General features: G+C 49.1%; 1 protein-coding gene across 4 annotated transcripts in view; it reads right to left on the bottom strand.

Moving 5' to 3' along the window:
* The window catches only part of CNNM1 (cyclin and CBS domain divalent metal cation transport mediator 1), a 144,970-nt gene that overhangs the window by 86,789 nt on the left and 40,123 nt on the right, over window positions 1-18,058 (bottom strand). For all 4 annotated transcript variants that reach the window (XM_033943475.1, XM_033943474.1, XM_033943473.1 and 1 more), the window contains exon 2: window positions 5,149-5,292. In XM_033943475.1, the coding sequence (XP_033799366.1) occupies window positions 5,149-5,292 (144 nt within the window). The remainder of the gene's footprint in view (window positions 1-5,148; window positions 5,293-18,058) is intronic.

The raw sequence follows: 18,058 nt of genomic DNA on the forward strand, positions 1-18,058 counted from the left end.
CTTAGGTAGATGGAATTACAGTAATCTAGTTTGGAAAGGATGATGGATTGAACAAGGACAGCAAAATGTTGTTGGCGGAAGCAGGATCTCACTTTCTCCAGCATGTGGAGGCTGAAAAAGCATGATTTTACCAGGGAGTTGAGGTGGTCATTGAAGGACAAAGAAGAGTCGATGATGATGCCTAGAACTTTGCTTGAGAACTCAAGCTGCAGCGTGGCGCCAGAGGGTAAGAACATAAGAACATAAGAAGTTGCCTCCACTGGGTCAGACCGAGGTCCATCTCGCCCAGCGGTCCGCTCCCGCGGCGGCCCATCAGGTCTGCGACCTGTGAAGTGGTTTCTGACCACTCTTATAACCTACCTCAAGTTCTATCTGTACCCCTCTATCCCTTTATCCTCCAGGAACCTATCCAAACCCTTCTTGAACCCCTGTACAGAGTTCTGGCCTATCACTTCCTCCGGAAGCGCGTTCCATGTGTCCACCACCCTCTGCGTAAAAAAGAATTTTCTAGCATTTGTTCTAAACCTGTCCCCTTTCAATTTCTCCGAGTGACCCCTAGTGCTTGTGGCTCCCCTCAGTTTGAAGAATCTGTCCTTATTTACTCTCTCTATGCCCTTAAGGATTTTGAAGGTTTCTATCATGTCCCCTCTAAGTCTCCTCTTCTCCAGGGAGAACAGCCCCAGCATTTTTAACCTGTCAGCGTATGAAAAATTTTCCATACCATTTATTAGTTTAGTCGCCCTCCTCTGCACTCCCTCGAGTATCGCCATGTCCTTCTTGAGGTACGGTGACCAGTATTGAACACAGTACTCCAGGTGCGGGCGCACCATTGCGCGATACAGCGGCATGATGACTTCCTTCGTCCTAGTTGTAATACCTTTTTTGATGATGCCCAGCATTCTGTTTGCTTTCTTTGAGGCTGTCGCACATTGCACCGATGGTTTCAGTGATGTGTCGACCATCACCCCCAGGTCCCTTTCAAGGTTACTCACCCCTAGCAGTGTTCCCCCCATTTTGTAGCTGAACATCGGGTTCTTTTTCCCTACATGCATGACCTTGCATTTTTCTACGTTAAAACTCATTTGCCACTTTTTTGCCCAGTCTTCCAGTTTCGTTAGGTCCCTTTGCAGGTCTTCACAGTCTTCCGTGTTTCTAACCCTGCTGCAGAGTTTGGTGTCATCAGCAAATTTGATAACCTCACATTTTGTCCCTGCCTCCAGATCGTTAATAAATATGTTGAACAGTAGAGGTCCCAGCACTGACCCCTGCAGAACTCCGCTCGTGACCCTTTGCCAATCTGAGTATTGGCCTTTTACTCCAACCCTCTGCTTCCTGCCCGCCAACCAGTGTTTGATCCATCGGTAGATATCCCCTTGCACCCCGTGGTACCACAGCTTTTTAAGTAGCCGTTCGTGAGGTACCTTGTCGAAGGCTTTTTGGAAGTCTAGGTAAATGATGTCTATGGATTCCCCCTTATCCATCTGGCTGTTTATTCCCTCAAAGAAGTACAGCAAGTTCGTGAGGCATGACCTTCCCTTGCAGAAGCCATGTTGGCTCGCCTTCAGTTGTCCATTGTTATCTATGTATTCGCATATTGTGTCTTTTACCATTGCTTCCATCATCTTCCCTGGAACCGAGGTCAAGCTCACAGGCCTGTAGTTTCCCGGGTTACCCCTTGATCCCTTCTTAAAGATAGGCGTGACATTCGCTATTTTCCAGTCCTCTGGGATCTCCCCTGTTTTTAGGGAGAGGTTACATATTTGGTGAAGTGTCTCTGCTATTTCATTTCTCAGTTCTTTTAGTACCCTTGGGTGGATGCCGTCCGGGCCTGGTGATTTGTCGCTCTTTAGTCTGTCTATCTGCCTGAGGACATCCTCTTTGCTCACCTCTAGTTTTACCAGCCTTTCATCTTGTTCTCCGTTTGTAATCTCCTCGGGTTCCGGAATATTGGTTGTGTCCTCTCTGGTGAAGACTGACGAGAAGAATTTGTTTAACCTGTCAGCTATCTCTTTTTCCTCCTTTATCGCTCCTTTCCTATCTCCGTCATCCAGTGGTCCCACTTCCTCTCTGGCTGGTTGTTTCCCTTTCACATACCTGAAGAAGGGTTTGAAGTTTCTTGCTTCTCCTGCCAGTCTTTCCTCATATTCTCTCTTTGCTTTCCTGACCTCTCGATGACATTCTTTCTGGTGTCTTTTGTGCTCTTCCTGGTTTTCCTTTGTTGGTTCCTTTTTCCATTTCTTGAAGGATGATTTCTTGTCGCTTATCGCCTTTTTAACTGCAGATGTTATCCATGCTGGGTTTTTAGTTCGATTTTTTTTGCACCCTTTCCTAAACCTTGGGACGTACAGGTCTTGTGCCTCGAGCACTGTGCATTTAAGCAGTGTCCAGGCTTCCTTTACGGTCTTCACCTTTCCTGAGCTGCTGCTGAGCTTTTTTCCTACCATTTTCCTCATGTCCTTGTAGTTTCCTTTGCTGAAGTTGAGTGCTGTCGTTGTGGTTCTTTTCACCTTGGTTGTTCCCATTTTTAATTTGTATTGGATCATGTTGTGATCGCTGTTCCCTAACGGTGCTAGTACCACCACTTCCTTTGCGGGTCCCTCTAGCCCGTTGAGGATTAGGTAGTGCGGGTAGTGAGGGTAGTGCGAAGAGAGTGGGCAGCTGTTCTAATTTTGGACTGAGCCAGAGAAGTTTCGTTTTGGACTCGTTCAGTTTCATTTGAACAGAGAGAGACCAGGATTAGAGTTTCATTATGCAGGCTGTTATGTTCTCAGAGAGGTTGGTACGGTTCGAGTCTGTCTCGAGAAGGATAAGGATTTTGTCAGCATAAGTATAGATTGTTTCAAAGGAAGATAGATGGAAGATTTTCAGGGAAGACATGTAGATGTTGAAGAGAATAGGAGATAGGGGTGATCCCTGCGGGACTCCACAAGTCGGTTTCCAAGGAGCGGACGTGGTGCCATTTGTGTTGACAGTGTAGGAGCGGGAGCGTAAGAAGTTCAAGAACCACTCTAAGACTGTGGAGTCGATGCCTATCTCGGAAAGTTGATAAATTAGAATATCGTGGTGGACGACATCAAAAGCTGCAGAGAGATCGAATTGTAATAGGACAGCAAACTTATTGCGAGAGTGTAATTGTTGCACCTTTGAAATTAAGGAGACCAGGAGGGATTCAGTGCTGAAGTTGGGTCTGAAGCCGTATTGGTAAGGTAAGAGAATGGAGAATCTCTCTAGGTAGGAAGAGAGCTGAGTGGAAATGATGGCCTCTAGCATTTTAGTCAGGAGATGGATGTTTGCTATGGGACGGTAGTTAGAAGAAGAGGAAGGGTCAAGATCAGCTTTTTTCAGTAATGGGGACAAGGCAATATGTCCCATTTCTGCGGAGAACAGGCCCGATAGTAAAGCAGAGTTTATAAGTCTGGTGAGGGATGAGATGGCCTGCGCGAGGATATTCTCATACAGGTAGGAAGGGGATGGATCCAGGGTACATTTGCAGGATTTCAGTTTGAGGCAGAGTTTAGAGATCTGGGGTTCAGATACGAGTTTGAAAGTAGTCCAGGATCTGTCTGCTGGGATAGGGTTAGAGTCGTTGGGGGCCAGAGAGTTGTAGGAGACTGATGGAAGAGCTCCTTATGGTAGTGATCTATTCGTTGAAGAATTTTGCTAGGTCGTCTGCTGATGGGGAGGAGGGGGGAATGGTGGAGACGTTTTTAGAAGTTAAGGTGCGCCAGATGATAAAGTATGCTGCTCTGGTTGTTGGATCTGGAAATTTTATCACCATAGAAGTTCTTCCTTGCTTTTTTTAGTACCGAGTTATAAAACTTGATATTGTCCCTCCAGGATTGTCTGTCTGAAGGGGATTTGGATTTTTTCTATTTGCGCTCTAGTGCTCGGCATTTCTGCTTCAGTTCTCTGTGGTATGAAAGATACCAAGGAGTCTTACGGGAGTAGGAGATAGCTTTGGTAGATAAAGGGGCAAGAGCACAATAGGTAGTCTTGGAGAGATTTATCCAGTTGTGCCAGTTGGATTCTGGGTCAGCAGGCTTGGTTGAGAAATTGGGACCAGAACAGTTCGCTCGCGATTTTTTTGCGAAAGGTGATAGAATTTGTGGCACGGGGTGGAGATCCAAGGTGGGACATGAAAATAGGGAGGCAGAAAGAGCCTAAAACGTGATCGGACCAAGGGACATGTTCCCAACTAGCATCTTCGGCAGAAGTTTTGTGTTCGGTCAGGTCGAGCAAGCTGATGATGTCTAGTGTGTGCCCCTTTTCGTGGGTTGGGGAGGACGTAGAAGGGAAACCTAGAGAAGAGAGGAAATTGTTGAATTCGGTTGCATCTTTGCTGGTGTTGTCGTCTAGGTGGAGATAAATATCACCAATGATCAATAGTCTCTGAAATTTTAGGAAGGCACCCTTTTCGAGGAGCTGAACGTCAAAGAATGATTTGTAGAGGAGTGCCAGGCCTCCTCCTTTCCGGTTTATTCTGGGAGAGAAGAGGCCATGGTAACTGTAGGAGCAGAGTTCGTTTTGCATGAATAGATTGTCTTTTTCAATCCATGTTTCTGTGATGCACAGGAATCCAGGATCGAAGTCCACAAGTAGGTCCTGCGTTTGGCTCTCAAGGACCGGAATTGCCTACCCCTGTCTTAGGATAATACTTTTTTACAGAAAGGGTAGTAGATGCGTGGAACAGTCTCTTGGAAGAAATGGTGGAGACAGAGACTGTGTCTGAATTCAAGAAGGCATGGGATAGACACGTGGGATCTCTCAGAGAGAGAAAGAGATAATGGTTACTGCGGATGGGTCTGCCATCATGTTTCTATGATTCTATAATGTCAGGATGCTCAGTCTTTTAATCTTGAAAGGTCTTCCTGCAATTTTTCATAGTCCATCTTTGATTTAACAGCTTTGAATAATTTTGTGTCATCTGCAAATTTGATCACCTCACTCATCATTTTCATTTTCATACTGCCCTGTACTAACTGGATAGTGGAGGGCATTTAGAAGAATTTTAAGCAGCACAGTGCTTCTAAAACTCTACAGATAGGGAACTTATACACATTGCAGTTGCCAGTAAACATATTCATCTGTATGCTTTTAACAAAATTTATTTTAGCCCCTCAATCAATGGTTATAGCAATAAACCCTTACCATAAAGATCTGTTTCATCCAGAATCTCAGATTTTATGATTTCTTCTATAATGTCTTCCAATGTGATGATTCCCATTACTTCATAAAATGGGTCTCCCTCACCTTCATCATTAACCCTTTGAACAATTGCTAAGTGGGATTTACCTAGAGAATCAACAAAGGAAACACAAAAATAGTTAAATTCCCAGATACAGTACAATAACAATTTAATTTCTAATCGTCTGCCTTAAAATTCTTGATTGCCCTTCCAGTCTACTCATCCCTGACACAAAGCCTATCCAGTCTCAGACTACCTTCACCTTCTACAAAAATAGCAATATAGATGTAAAAAACGGATTTGTGTGTTAAAATGTATGTACCGCCTTAGTGGCACAAAGTCATTCAAAGAGGTTTACAACACTTATACACAATCAAATAAAAGACAAAAATACACTAAGAACATAAGAATTGCTATATTGAGTCAGACTAAAGGTCCATTCAGCCCAATGCTGGCCAACCTAAATCACAAGTACCTGGTAGAATCCCAGGAAGTAGCAAGATTTCATGCTATCACCCCCAGGGATTAGAAATGGCAGATAAAGCACAGTTACTTACCGTAACAGGTGTTATCCAGGGACAGCAGGCATATATTCTCACATGTGGGTGACGTCATCTACGGAGCCCCAGCGCGGACAGCTTTTCAAGCAAACTTGCTAGAAGTTTCAAGTTTGCACACTGCACCACGCATGTGCTAGCCTTCTTGCCCACTAGAGGGCGCATCCCCACCTCGTGGTCCTCAGTTCCATATCATAGCAAAGAAAACCATCCCCGGGGAGGTGGGCGGGTTGTGAGAATATATGCCTGCTGTCCCTGGATAACACCTGTTACGGTAAGTAACTGTGCTTTATCCCAGGACAAGCAGGCATGATATTCTCACATGTGGGTGACCTCCAAGCCAACCAAAAAAGGGCAGGTGGGAGGATGGCAAATTATGAAAACAGATTACGTAACACCGACTGGCCAAACCGGCCGTCGCTTCTGGACAAAGTGTCCAGACAGTAGTGGGAGGTGAACGTATGAACCGAAGACCAAGTGGCAGCTTTACAAATGTCCTCCATAGGCGTAGATCGGAGGAAAGCCACAGAAGCTGCCATCGCCCGGACTTTATGACCCGTAACACGACCCGCAAGCGGGAGACCAGCCTGAGCGTAGCAAAAAGAAATACAAGCAGCTAACCAGTTGGACAAGGTGCGCTTTGAAACCGGGTGTCCCAAACGATTAGGATCAAAGGACAAAAATAATTGAGTAACCTTCCGATGAGACTTGGTACGTTGGAGATAAAATGCCAACGCCCTCTTACAGTCAAGGGTATGAAGCGCCGCCTCACCAGGATGAGAATGGGGCTTCGGAAAAAACACCGGAAGGACAATAGACTGATTGAGGTGGAAATCAGACACAACTTTAGGTAAAAATTTGGGATGGGTGCGGAGAACCACCTTATCATGATGAAACACCGTGAAAGGAGGATCCGCCACCAAAGACTGTAGTTCACTAATTCGACGAGCAGACGTGAGTGCAATCAAAAAGACTACTTTCCAAGTAAGAAACTTAAGGTGCGACTTGTCGATGGGCTCAAAGGGAGGCTTCATAAGCTGAGCCAAGACCACATTAAGATCCCACACCACCGGAGGAGGTTTCAGAGGAGGATGGATATTCACTAGCCCCTTCATGAAACGCGTCACCAGAGGATGAAGAGAGAGAGAACGACCCTCAAGATGCCGATGGAATGCTGCAATGGCACTGAGATGTACCCGAATGGAAGTCGTTTTCAGGCCAGACTCAGACAAATGCAAAAGATATTCCAGAACCGAAGCCACAGGCACCGAATCTGGTTCCAGACTATTCAAAGAACACCAGGATGTAAACCTGGTCCATTTCTGAGTATAGCAAAGCCGAGTCGAGACCTTACGCGAGGCCTCCAAAACGTCCCTCACGGCCCGAGACACCGGAATCGAAGTCAGGGGGAGAGAAACCAAGCAGTCAGATGTAAAGACTGAAGATTGGGATGCAACAGCGAACCCCGACTCTGAGACAGCAGAGAGGGAAACACCGGCAGAAGCAGAGGTTCCCTGGTACTGAGTTGAAGAAGTAGGGAGAACCAGGGCTGCCTGGCCCAACGAGGCGCAATGAGGATCATGGAGGCTCCGGTCGATCTGAGATGAACCAGCGTTCTCAAAATCAGAGGAAACGGCGGAAACGCATAAAGGAACCTCCCCTCCCATTCGAGGAGGAAGGCATCCGCCTCGAGACGATCCGGAGAGTAAATCCGAGAGCAATAGAGGGGCAGCTTGCGAGTCTCCGGAGAGGCAAACAGATCCACCTGAGGAGTACCCCAGCGGTCGAAAACCTCGCGAAGTACTCGGGAGTTCAGAGACCATTCGTGCGGCTGGAGAAGACGACTGAGTTTGTCTGCCAGCTGGTTCTGCTCTCCCTGAATGTACACCGCCCGCAGGAATATGTTCTGGGAGATCGCCCAGTCCCAAAGGCGGAGGGCCTCTTGACACAGGGGCCAAGAGCCCGTACCCCCCTGTTTGTTTACATAGTACATCGCTACCTGGTTGTCCGTCCGCACGAGTACCACCTGGTCGCGCAGTAGGTGGACAAAAGCTCGCGCAGCTAGAAAAATGGCGCGAAGCTCCAGCACATTGATGTGGCACCGACGATCCTCGGCAGACCACAGACCTTGCGTCCTCAGACCGTCCAGGTGCGCTCCCCACGCATACTCGGAGGAGTCCGTCGTCAAGACCTTGGTGTGAGGAGGAACGAGAAACAGCAAACCCCCTGACAAATTGGAAGAGACGGTCCACCAACGGAGCGATCGACGTAAACAAGGAGTCACTGCTATCCGGGAAGACACCGGATCGCGATCCTGTCGCCACTGCGACGCCAGAGTCCATTGCGCGATTCTCAAGTGCAAGCGAGCGAACGGCGTAACGTGAACCGTCGACACCATGTGGCCCAGCAAAACCATCATGTGCTGGGCCGACATCTGCGATTGCCCTTGACAATGGCGACTCCACCGAAGCAGAGTCTCCCGTCGAGGCGGGGGGAGAAAAGCGCGGAGGCGAACCGTGTCCAGCACGGCTCCAATGAACTGGAGAGACTGCGCCGGACGCAACTGAGACTTGGGGAAGTTCACTTCGAACCCCAGGTCCTGCAAAAGACTGATAGTCTGTCGGGTCGCTAAGATAACCCCCTCCCTGGACGGGGCCTTGATCAGCCAATCGTCCAGATAGGGAAAGACCTGCAGACCCCGCGAGCGCAGGGCCGCCGCCACCACCACCATACACTTGGTGAATACCCGAGGGGAAGATGACAGCCCGAAGGGAAGAACCCGATACTGCAGGTGCAAATCCCCGACCTGAAAACGCAAGAACTTGCGGCAAGCGGGATGCACCGGAACATGGGTGTAAGCTTCCTTCAAGTCCAGGGAGCACATCCAATCTCCCTCGTCCAAAAGTGGATAGAGAACCGGGAGCGATAACATACGGAACTTCTCCCGGACCAGGAACTTGTTGAGCTTCCGGAGGTCCAAAATGGGGCGCAAGTCCCCGGTCTTTTTTGGGACCAAAAAGTAACGGGAGTAAAACCCCTGGCCCATCTGATCGCGAGGTACCACCTCGACCGCCCTGAGACTCAACAAGGCCCTGGCTTCCTCCAGGAGAAGGGCCAGCTGGTTCCGATTGGGAGGGCAAGCCCCGGGGGGGCAAGTCCGGAGGCGGACAGGAGAAGTTTAGCGAATAGCCGTCTGAGATTATCCGGAGCACCCATGCGTCCGACGTGATCGCCGACCAGGCCCCGGCAAAGGCCGTCAGCCGACCCCCGATGGGGAGGGGGTGGCGCGATATTGCGGTGAGGGCCCGCCCCCAACCGCCTATCCCGTCAAAAGGACGGCGCGGCCTTGGCGGCCCCCTGCGCGGCAGGTTTAGAGGGGCCACCCCTACTCTGCTGGGGCTGTCTCCGAGGGGGCGGTCTGGAGAAGGCCGGTGTGGACTTCTGAGGGTACCTCCTCGGGGGCTGCCGGAAGGGACGCTGGGCAGGAGCCTTAGGCTTCGGCCGCACCAGAGAGGCCAGGGAGCGTTCCTGTTTAGACAGTCGCTCCGTCGCCGCATCCAAAGAGTCATCAAATAATTCCACCCCAACACAAGGCAAGTTTGCCAGGCGTTCCTGCAAATTTGACTCCATCTCGAGGGTCCGAAGCCACGCCAGCCGGCGCATGGCCACTGCACAGGCGGACACCCTCGAGGCGAGTTCAAACGCATCATAAACTGCGTGGAATAAATATAGGCGCAGCTGGGTCAGATTCGAACTAAAGGTGGCGAACCGGTCCCTATGCGACTCCGGCATCACCTCACGAAAAGAGGGGAGGTCCTTCACCATCGTACGGAGGAAGGAAGAGTACGAAAATGCATAGTTCAGGACCCTTGTAGCCATCAGAGAGTTCGCATAGAGACGACGGCCAAATTTGTCAAGGGTCCGGCCCTCCCTACTCGGCGGGACCGTCGCCGAGACCCTGGAGGGTTGCGATTTCTTGACCGCCGATTCCACTAGGAGCGAAGTATGGGAAAGTTGGCCCTTCTCAAACCCTTTGATGGGGAGGGTGCGATACTTAGACTCCATTTTGGAGGGGACCACCGCGACCGTCAAAGGAGCCTCAAGATTCCGCAGGAAGGTCTGACAGAGGACCTTGTTAATCGGAAGGCGCGGGGACTCCCTAGGAGGGGCAGGAAGATCCTGCTCCTCCAAGAACTCCTTGGTGTGAGTGGACCCTTCAGACAAGTCAACACCCAAAGCCGCCGCCATATCCTGCACAAACCTGGTAAAGGATGAGGGTTTAGCAGGAGGAGAGGGAGACCGCAACTTCCCGGCGGAGCCGAAGGGAGAGGCCTCGTGGGAGTATCTGGGCTCCCTCCCCGACCCCGACCCCAACGAGGCACAGTCCTGCGACCTCGACGGAGTCGGAGACCGGGTGCGTCGGAAGGAACCCCTCGGGGATCCCCCCGGGGTCCGAGGCACCGAAGCCCGACCCTTCGGCCCCGGCGAGGAAGCCCGAGAGCTCTCCCTGGCCGGAGACCGGAACAATGGGGTTATCGACACGCAGGTCCCGCACCTGCAAGGCATCGGCCCCGGCCGGCGACGAGCGACCACGCCGCCGAGGCGAGGTCCGAGACCGCTTGGCCTTCCTCGGCTTGCGCCTCGCTCGAGACCTGCCCGAGGGCGATGAACCTCGCGAGGACCCCGAGGACGAAGATGAGATTCTTCGCACTCGGCGCACCTTGTCCTTCGGGCGCACGCTACGCTCAGGCGGATCCCGCGAAGCCGGGTCCGAGGGTACCGCCGAGGTCGAGGCCGTGGGCGCCTCGGGAGCCGAAGCCCCGGTACCCGAGGCCGAGGTCGCCAACTGCGGGGCCACCGAGGCCGAAGCCACCGGGGCCGAAGCCGCCGAGGCCGAAGCCTGCTGCAGCTGGTCAATGGCCCCGGTGAGCTCCGAGGCGATCAACGCCCGGAGCAATTCTTGGAACACGGGGATTGACATTCCCTGTGGCAAGACCTGCCGCTGCTCTTCAGAGGGCGACCTCGGTCTCGAGTATTCCCTCGGGGCAGCGGACGCGGGCAACTTGGGTTTAACAGAGGCGGACCCACCTGCCGACGAGCCCGAGGATGGCTTTTTGGACGATCCTGGAGCTGAGGAGGGAAGCGGAGACTTACCCGAGGCCTTGGAAGAGGCCAGCTGTTTCGAAGGCATCGAGGCCCGAGGCGAAGCCGAGGGTGCCGAAGCTGAGGTCGATGCCGACGTCGAGGCCGAGGTCAAGGCCGGGGCCGAAGCCGAGGCCGAACTCGAGGCCTTCCCCGGAGGGGACTCGACAGAAAAAAGTTCTGCCATGCGGGCTTTGCGGCGTTTAAGTGCCCGCTTCTGGAAAGTGGCACACTTCTCGCAGGACGCCGTCGGGTGTTGGGGCCCCAAACACCGCAAACAGCACCCGTGCGGGTCAGTAATTGAAAGAAGCCGTTCACAGCGCCCGCACTTTTTAAAGCCCGTTACGGGCCGGGACATGGGCCCAAAAGAGAGCCGGGAACAAGCGAGGTTCCTCGGCCACGGCTACCGGGAGCCCCCGGTAGCAACGGAACGAAAAAGTTTTTTGTTTTTTTTTTTTTTGGAAAAGAAGAAAATAAAGAAAGAAGAAGACAAAAAAACGCAGCGACCGTGCGAAAATCCCTACACAGCCGCGGCGACAGAAGGCACAATTAGCACAAATTCTCCACAGGGCTTCTGGCTCCGCGGATGAAAATGAACTGAGGACCACGAGGTGGGGATGCGCCCTCTAGTGGGCAAGAAGGCTAGCACATGCGTGGTGCAGTGTGCAAACTTGAAACTTCTAGCAAGTTTGCTTGAAAAGCTGTCCGCGCTGGGGCTCCGTAGATGACGTCACCCACATGTGAGAATATCATGCCTGCTTGTCCTGGGATAAGGCTAGACTCAAATAGGGCACTGGTCTTTGACCTAAGGGCCGCTGCATAAGCAGACTGCTGGGCATGATGGACCACTGGTCTGACCAAGCAGCGGCAAATCTTATGTTCCCAGATCTACTTTAAGAGCAATTTATGGACTACCTCAAATGTTCGGACTTTAATGCAATGGGAGAGTACCTGAAGAAAGAGCTGTTAGGATGGGAGGACATAAGAGAAGTGGAAAGACAGTGGTCTAAGCTGAAAGGAGCGATAAAAATGGCTACGGACCTTTATGTGAAGAAAATCAATAAAAACAAGAGAAAAGGGAAGCCGATATGGTTCTCCAACCTAGTGGCTGAGAAAATAAAGGCGAAATATAAAAAAACCAAGAAGAGGAGAACAGAAAGGACTACAGGGTGAAACTGAAAGAAGTCAAGAGAGAGATACATCTGGCGAAAGCATAGGCGGAAGAACAAATGGCTAAAAATGTAAAAAAGGGAGACAAAATTTTTTTCAGATATATTAGTGAAAGGAGGAAGATGAAAAATGGAATTGCTAGGCTAAAAGATGCTGGGAACCAATATGTGGAGAGTGATGAGGAGAAAGCAAATGTGCTAAACAAATACTTCTGTTCTGTGTTCATAGAAGAAAATCCTGGAGAAGGACCGAGATTGTCTGGCAAAGTTACACGAGAAAATGGAGTAGATTCTGCGCCGTTCACGGAGGAGGGTGTTTATGAGCAACTTGAAAAACAACTGAAGTGAGGCTCACCGGCCTGTAGTTTCCTGCTTCATCCCTGTGACTACTTTTATGAATAAGGACCACATCCGCTCTCCTCCAATCCCCAAGAATCACTCCCGTCGCCAGAGATTTGTTGAACAAGTCTTTAATAGGACTCGCCAGAACCTCCCATCGCTTTGTCCACCTCAGGCGATGGGAGGTTCTGGCGAGTCCTATTAAAGACTTGTTCAACAAATCTCTGGCGACGGGAGTGATTCTTGGGGATTGGAGGAGAGCGGATGTGGTCCTTATTCATAAAAGTAGTCACAGGGATGAAGCAGGAAACTACAGGCCGGTGAGCCTCACTTCAGTTGTTGGAAAAATAATGGAAGTGTTGCTGAAAGAAAGGATAGTGTACTTCCTTGAATCTAATGGGTTACAGGATCCAAGGCAACATGGCTTTAGGTAAATCGTGCCAAACGAACCTGATTGAATTTTTTGATTGGGTGACCAGAGAGCTGGATCGAGGACATATGCTAGATGTAATTTACTTGGATTTCAGCAAAGCCTTTGATACAGTTCCTCATAGGAGGCTGTTGAACAAACTTGAAGGGCTGAAGTTAGGACCCAAAGAGGTGAACTGGATCAGAAACTGGCTGTCGGACAGACGCCAGAGGGTGGTGGTTAATGGAAGTCGCTCGAAGGAAGGAAAGGTGACTAGTGGAGTCCCTCAGGGTTCGGTGCTGGGGCCAATCCTGTTCAATATGTTTGTGAGTGACATTGCTGAAGGGTTAGAAGGAAAAGTGTGCCTTTTTGCAGATGATACCAAGATTTGTAATAGAGTAGACACCGAAGAGGGAGTGGAAAATTTGAAAAAGGATCTCAAAAGTTAGATGAATGGTCTAATGCCTGGCAACTAAAATTCAATGCAAAGAAATGCAGAATAATGCATTTGGGGATTAATAATAGGAAGGAACCGTATATGCTGGGAGGAGAGAAGCTGATATGCACGGACGGGGAGAGGGACCTTGGGATGATAGTGTCCAAAAATCTAAAGGTTTAAAAACAGTGTGACAAGGCAGTGGCTGCTGCCAGAAGGATGCTGGGCTGTATAAAGAGAGGCGTAGTCAGTAGAAGGAAGAAGGTGTTGATGCCCCTGTACAGGTCATTGATAAGGCCCCACTTGGAGTATTGTGTTCAGTTTTGAGGAAGGACGTAAGAAGACTTGAGGCGGTCCAGAGGAGGGCGACGAAAATGATAGGAGGCTTGCGCCAGAAGACGTATGAGGAGAGACTGGAAGCCCTGAATATGTATACCCTAGAGGAAAGGAGAGACAGGGGAGATATGATTCAGACGTTCAAATACTTGAAGGGTATTAACGTAGAACAAAATCTTTTCCAGAGAAAGGAAAATGGTAAAACCAGAGGACATAATTTGAGGTTGAGGGGTGGTAGATTCAGGGGCAATGTTAGGAAATTCTACTTTACGGAGAGGGTAGTGGATGCCTGGAATGCGCTCCCGAGAGAGGTGGTGGAGAGTAAAACTGTGACTGAGTTCAAAGAAGCGTGGGATGAACACAGAGGATTTAGAATCAGAAAATAATATTAAATATTGAACTAAGGCCAGTACTGGGCAGACTTGCACGGTCTGTGTCTGTATATGGCCATTTGGTGTAGGATGGACTAGGGAGGGCTTCAATGGCTGGGAGGGTGTAGATGGGCTGGAGTAGGTCTTAACAGAGATTTCAGCAGTTGGAACCCAAGCATAGTACAGGGTAAAGCTTTGGATTCTTGCCCAGAAATAGCTAAGAAGAAAAAATTAAAAAATTTAAATTGAATCAGGTTGGGCAGACTGGATGGACCATTTGGGTCTTTATCTGCCGTCATCTACTATGTTACTCCTTTTTTTAAACCCAGCTATGCTAAATGCTTTTATTACATCCTCTAAAAGTTCTATTGAGTAATATTAATGCTAATGCATTTTAAAAACATTCCTCAAAACTAAAATAATTATAAAGAGATTGTTCTTAGCTTGATAATATCTTTTCCAGTACATAGTTATGTCATTCAGGACAAGCAGGTAATTTCCCCATTGCCACAAGCTCTGCAGAAGGAATCCACTCCAGATTTTTTCTGTAACCCTCTTACTTCACCGAGAGCACTATTGCCACCTACAGTTAGTTTCAAAGCATACAAGAGCTCCTCTGAGAGCAGGTAAAGTAAGGAAAATGGGAAAACTTCCCAAGTATATAACAGTTCTGTTCTAACAAATTAGAAATAAACAGGTAAAAATTAGCCAAACCCAACAGAAGCATCAAAGAAGCTGAGGGAGTACCCTTGTTGATGCTGAAAATAGATTATATACAATTCCTCATGGCCCCAAGGGCTGACTGACATCCAAGATACATACTTGGAGAAGAATAAAATAGTAGGCAGGTGAAGAAAGGACAGGGCGAGGGTCCAGAATGACACACCTATCTACAAGCAAAGATATTATCTAGGTAAGAACATAATCTCTTTTTTCAGTGCAATAGGTGTATCATTCTGGACAAGTGGAAATACAAAAGCAGTACCAGAATTCTAGGGCAGGCTAACTGTGCCAGCACGTAATACTAAGGAGCCAAAGGCAGAGTCCTCTCTTGCCGCAACATCAACCTTCTAAAACTTGGCCAAGTGGACCAAGTTGCAGCTCTACAAATCTCCACTGGAGAGACTACCCTAGCCTTTGCCCATGACATTATACTTCTAGTCAAATGTGCCCTAACAGAAACAGGGGACCATTAGAAACATAGAACATGACGGCAGAAAAGGGCCACGGCCCATCTAGTCTGCCCACACTAATGGCCCACCCCCTAACTACCTCCATGAAGAGATCCCACATACCAATCCCATCTTTTCTTAAAATCTGGTACGCTGCTGGCCTCAATTACCTGTTGTGGAAGATTATTCCAGCGATCAACCACCCTTTCGGTGAATAAATATTTTCTGGTGTCGCCGTGAAATTTCCCACCCCTGATTTTCAACGGATGCCCTCTTGTTGCCGTGGGTCCTTTAAGGAAAAAGAGATCCTCTTCCACCTCAATACGGCCCGTGACATATTTGAACGTCTCAATCATGTCTCCCCTCTCTCCGCGTTCATCGAGTGAGTACAGCTGCAACTTACCCAGTCGTTCCTCATACGGGAGATCCTCAAGACCCGAGACCATCCTGGTGGCCATTCGCTGAACCGACTCAACTCTCCGCACATCTTTTTGATAATGCGGCCTCCAGAATTGTACACAGTATTCCAGATGGGGTCTCACCATGGATCTGTACAATGGCATTATGACCTCGGGCTTACGGCTGCCCATGATTTGTCTAGCCCTGGATGAAGCTTTCTCCACTTGATTGGCAGCCTTCATGTTTTCGCAAATGATCACCCCCAAGTCACGTTCTGCTACAGTCCTTGCTAGGATCTCACCATTTAGGGTGTAAGTCCTGCATGGATTTTTGCCACCAAGGTGCATGACCTTGCATATTTTGGCATTGAAACTTAGTTGCCAAATCTTTGACCAATGCTCCAGCAGGAGTAGGTCCTGCGTCATACTGTTGGGCATTGAGCTTTTGTCGGACACTGTGCTTTCATCTGTTGTGCGGTTGCCTACTATGTTGCATAGTTTGGCGGCGGCGGCAAATAATGTAATTTTACCTCGAAGCCCCTCAGCCAAGTCTCTTATGAAGATGTTAAATAGGATCGGGCCCAAGACCGAGCCCTGCGGCACTCCGCTGATCACTTCCGTCGTATCGGAGAGGGTACCGTTTACCACTACCCTCTGAAGTCTACCTCTAAGCCAGTCCCTAACCCATGCGGTTAATATTTCACCCAGTCCCATCGAACCCATCTTGCTCAATAACCTATGGTGTGGGACGCTATCAAACGCTTTGCTGAAGTCCAAGTACACGACGTCCAGGGACTCCCCTATATCCAGCTTTCTTGTTACCCAGTCAAAGAAGCTGATCAGATTTGATTGGCAGGACCTTCCCTTCGTAAAACCATGTTGATGGGGATCTCGTATATTCTCCTCGTTCAGGATCGTATCCAATTGGCGTTTGATTAGTGTTTCTATAAGTTTATTCACTATCGATGTGAGACTCACTGGTCTATAATTCTCAGCCTCCGTCTTGCATCCCTTTTTGTGGAGTGGAATGACGTTAGCCATTTTCCAATCCAACGGGACTCTTCCTGTACTTAGGGAAAGATTGAAGAGCGCGGATAACGGTTCCGCCAGGATGTCACTCAACTCCCTGAGCAGTCTACATTGTCCCACAGACAATGTAGACTGACAAAATGGCCTTACGGATCCATCTGGAAATCATGGCCTTGGAAGCGGACGCACCTCACTTAGTTGAATGAGTCAGCACAAACAGATGGTCAGAGTTTAAACTCGTTGGTGACCTCTAGATATCAAAGAAGCATTCTTCTCACATCTCACTTCTTCAAAATGCGGTCCTATTTCTTTAGAATCTGTAGACTGGAATACAGGTAAGCGGACTTCTTGATTGACATGAAATGCCAAAACAACCTTCAGCAGAAAAGAAGGAACAGTGCGAAGAGAGAATCCAGTCTCTGAAATTTTAAGGAAAGGCTCTCTACAAGAAAAAGCCTAGAGCTCCGAGACTTGTCTCACTTGAGGTCACAGTTACCAAAAAGATAGCCTTTAGTATCAAATCCAGTAGGGACATCTCTTCCATTGGCTCAAACAGAGCTTTGGTGAGACCCCGCAGAACCATGTTAAGATTCCACGAAGGGAACAGTGGTTTGATTGGTGGTCTGATTTGGAAATCTGGCTATGTCTGGATGAGATGCCAGTGTAGATCTGTAGTCCCAAGTCCTGAAAAGAGAGCCTTGTGACTTGAACCCTGAAAAAGAAAGCCCTGGGACCTGAAGGGAAGCCACGGTGAGTCCCTTGTCAAGGCCAGATTGGAGAAAAGCTACCTGTAGTCAGCTTCTTAGACTGGAGAAGAATATTAATGACCACTTCTGAATATCCTTTCCACTCTAGCGCTTCGCATTTAAGAACCATGCCGTAAGAGCAAAGCAATTCAGATCCTATATGCATACTGGACCCTGAAACAAGAGGTCCAGAAACCGGAGACCAGGATCCATTTGAAGATGCATCACATCTGCGTATCATGGTCTGCAGGGCCAATCTGGAACCACCATAATGACCTTTCCCTGATGACTTGCAATCCTTTGAATGATTTGGCCTATCATGGGCCAAGGAGGAAAGATGTACCAGAGTAGGCCCTGAGGCCATGACTGGACTAGAGCATTGAGACCCTCACTTTCTGGCTCAAATCTTCGACTGAAGAACTTGATCGCTTTTTGTTCTTTGCTGTTGCCATGAGATCGAATTGAGGCCAACCCCAATGCCGAACAATTGCTTGAAATGCTGTCACTAACAGTGTTCACTCGCATGGGTCTAAGGTCTGTCTGCTGAGGAAGTTGGCTTGGACATTTCCCACTCCCGCTACATGCATTGTGATAGTGCCTGCAATGATGTTCCACCCAGTGGAAGAGGAGGCAGGCTTCGCAACACAAATGGGCGCTCTTGGTGCCACCCTGGCGATTGATATATACTACTGCTGTAGCATTGTTGGAAAAGACTTTGACTGCTTGGTTCTCCAGAGTCCTTTGCAATTTCACTAGAGCTAGCCAAATG

The sequence above is a fragment of the Geotrypetes seraphini genome, chromosome 4 (assembly GCF_902459505.1).
Source record: "Geotrypetes seraphini chromosome 4, aGeoSer1.1, whole genome shotgun sequence".
NCBI lineage: Eukaryota > Metazoa > Chordata > Amphibia > Gymnophiona > Dermophiidae > Geotrypetes > Geotrypetes seraphini.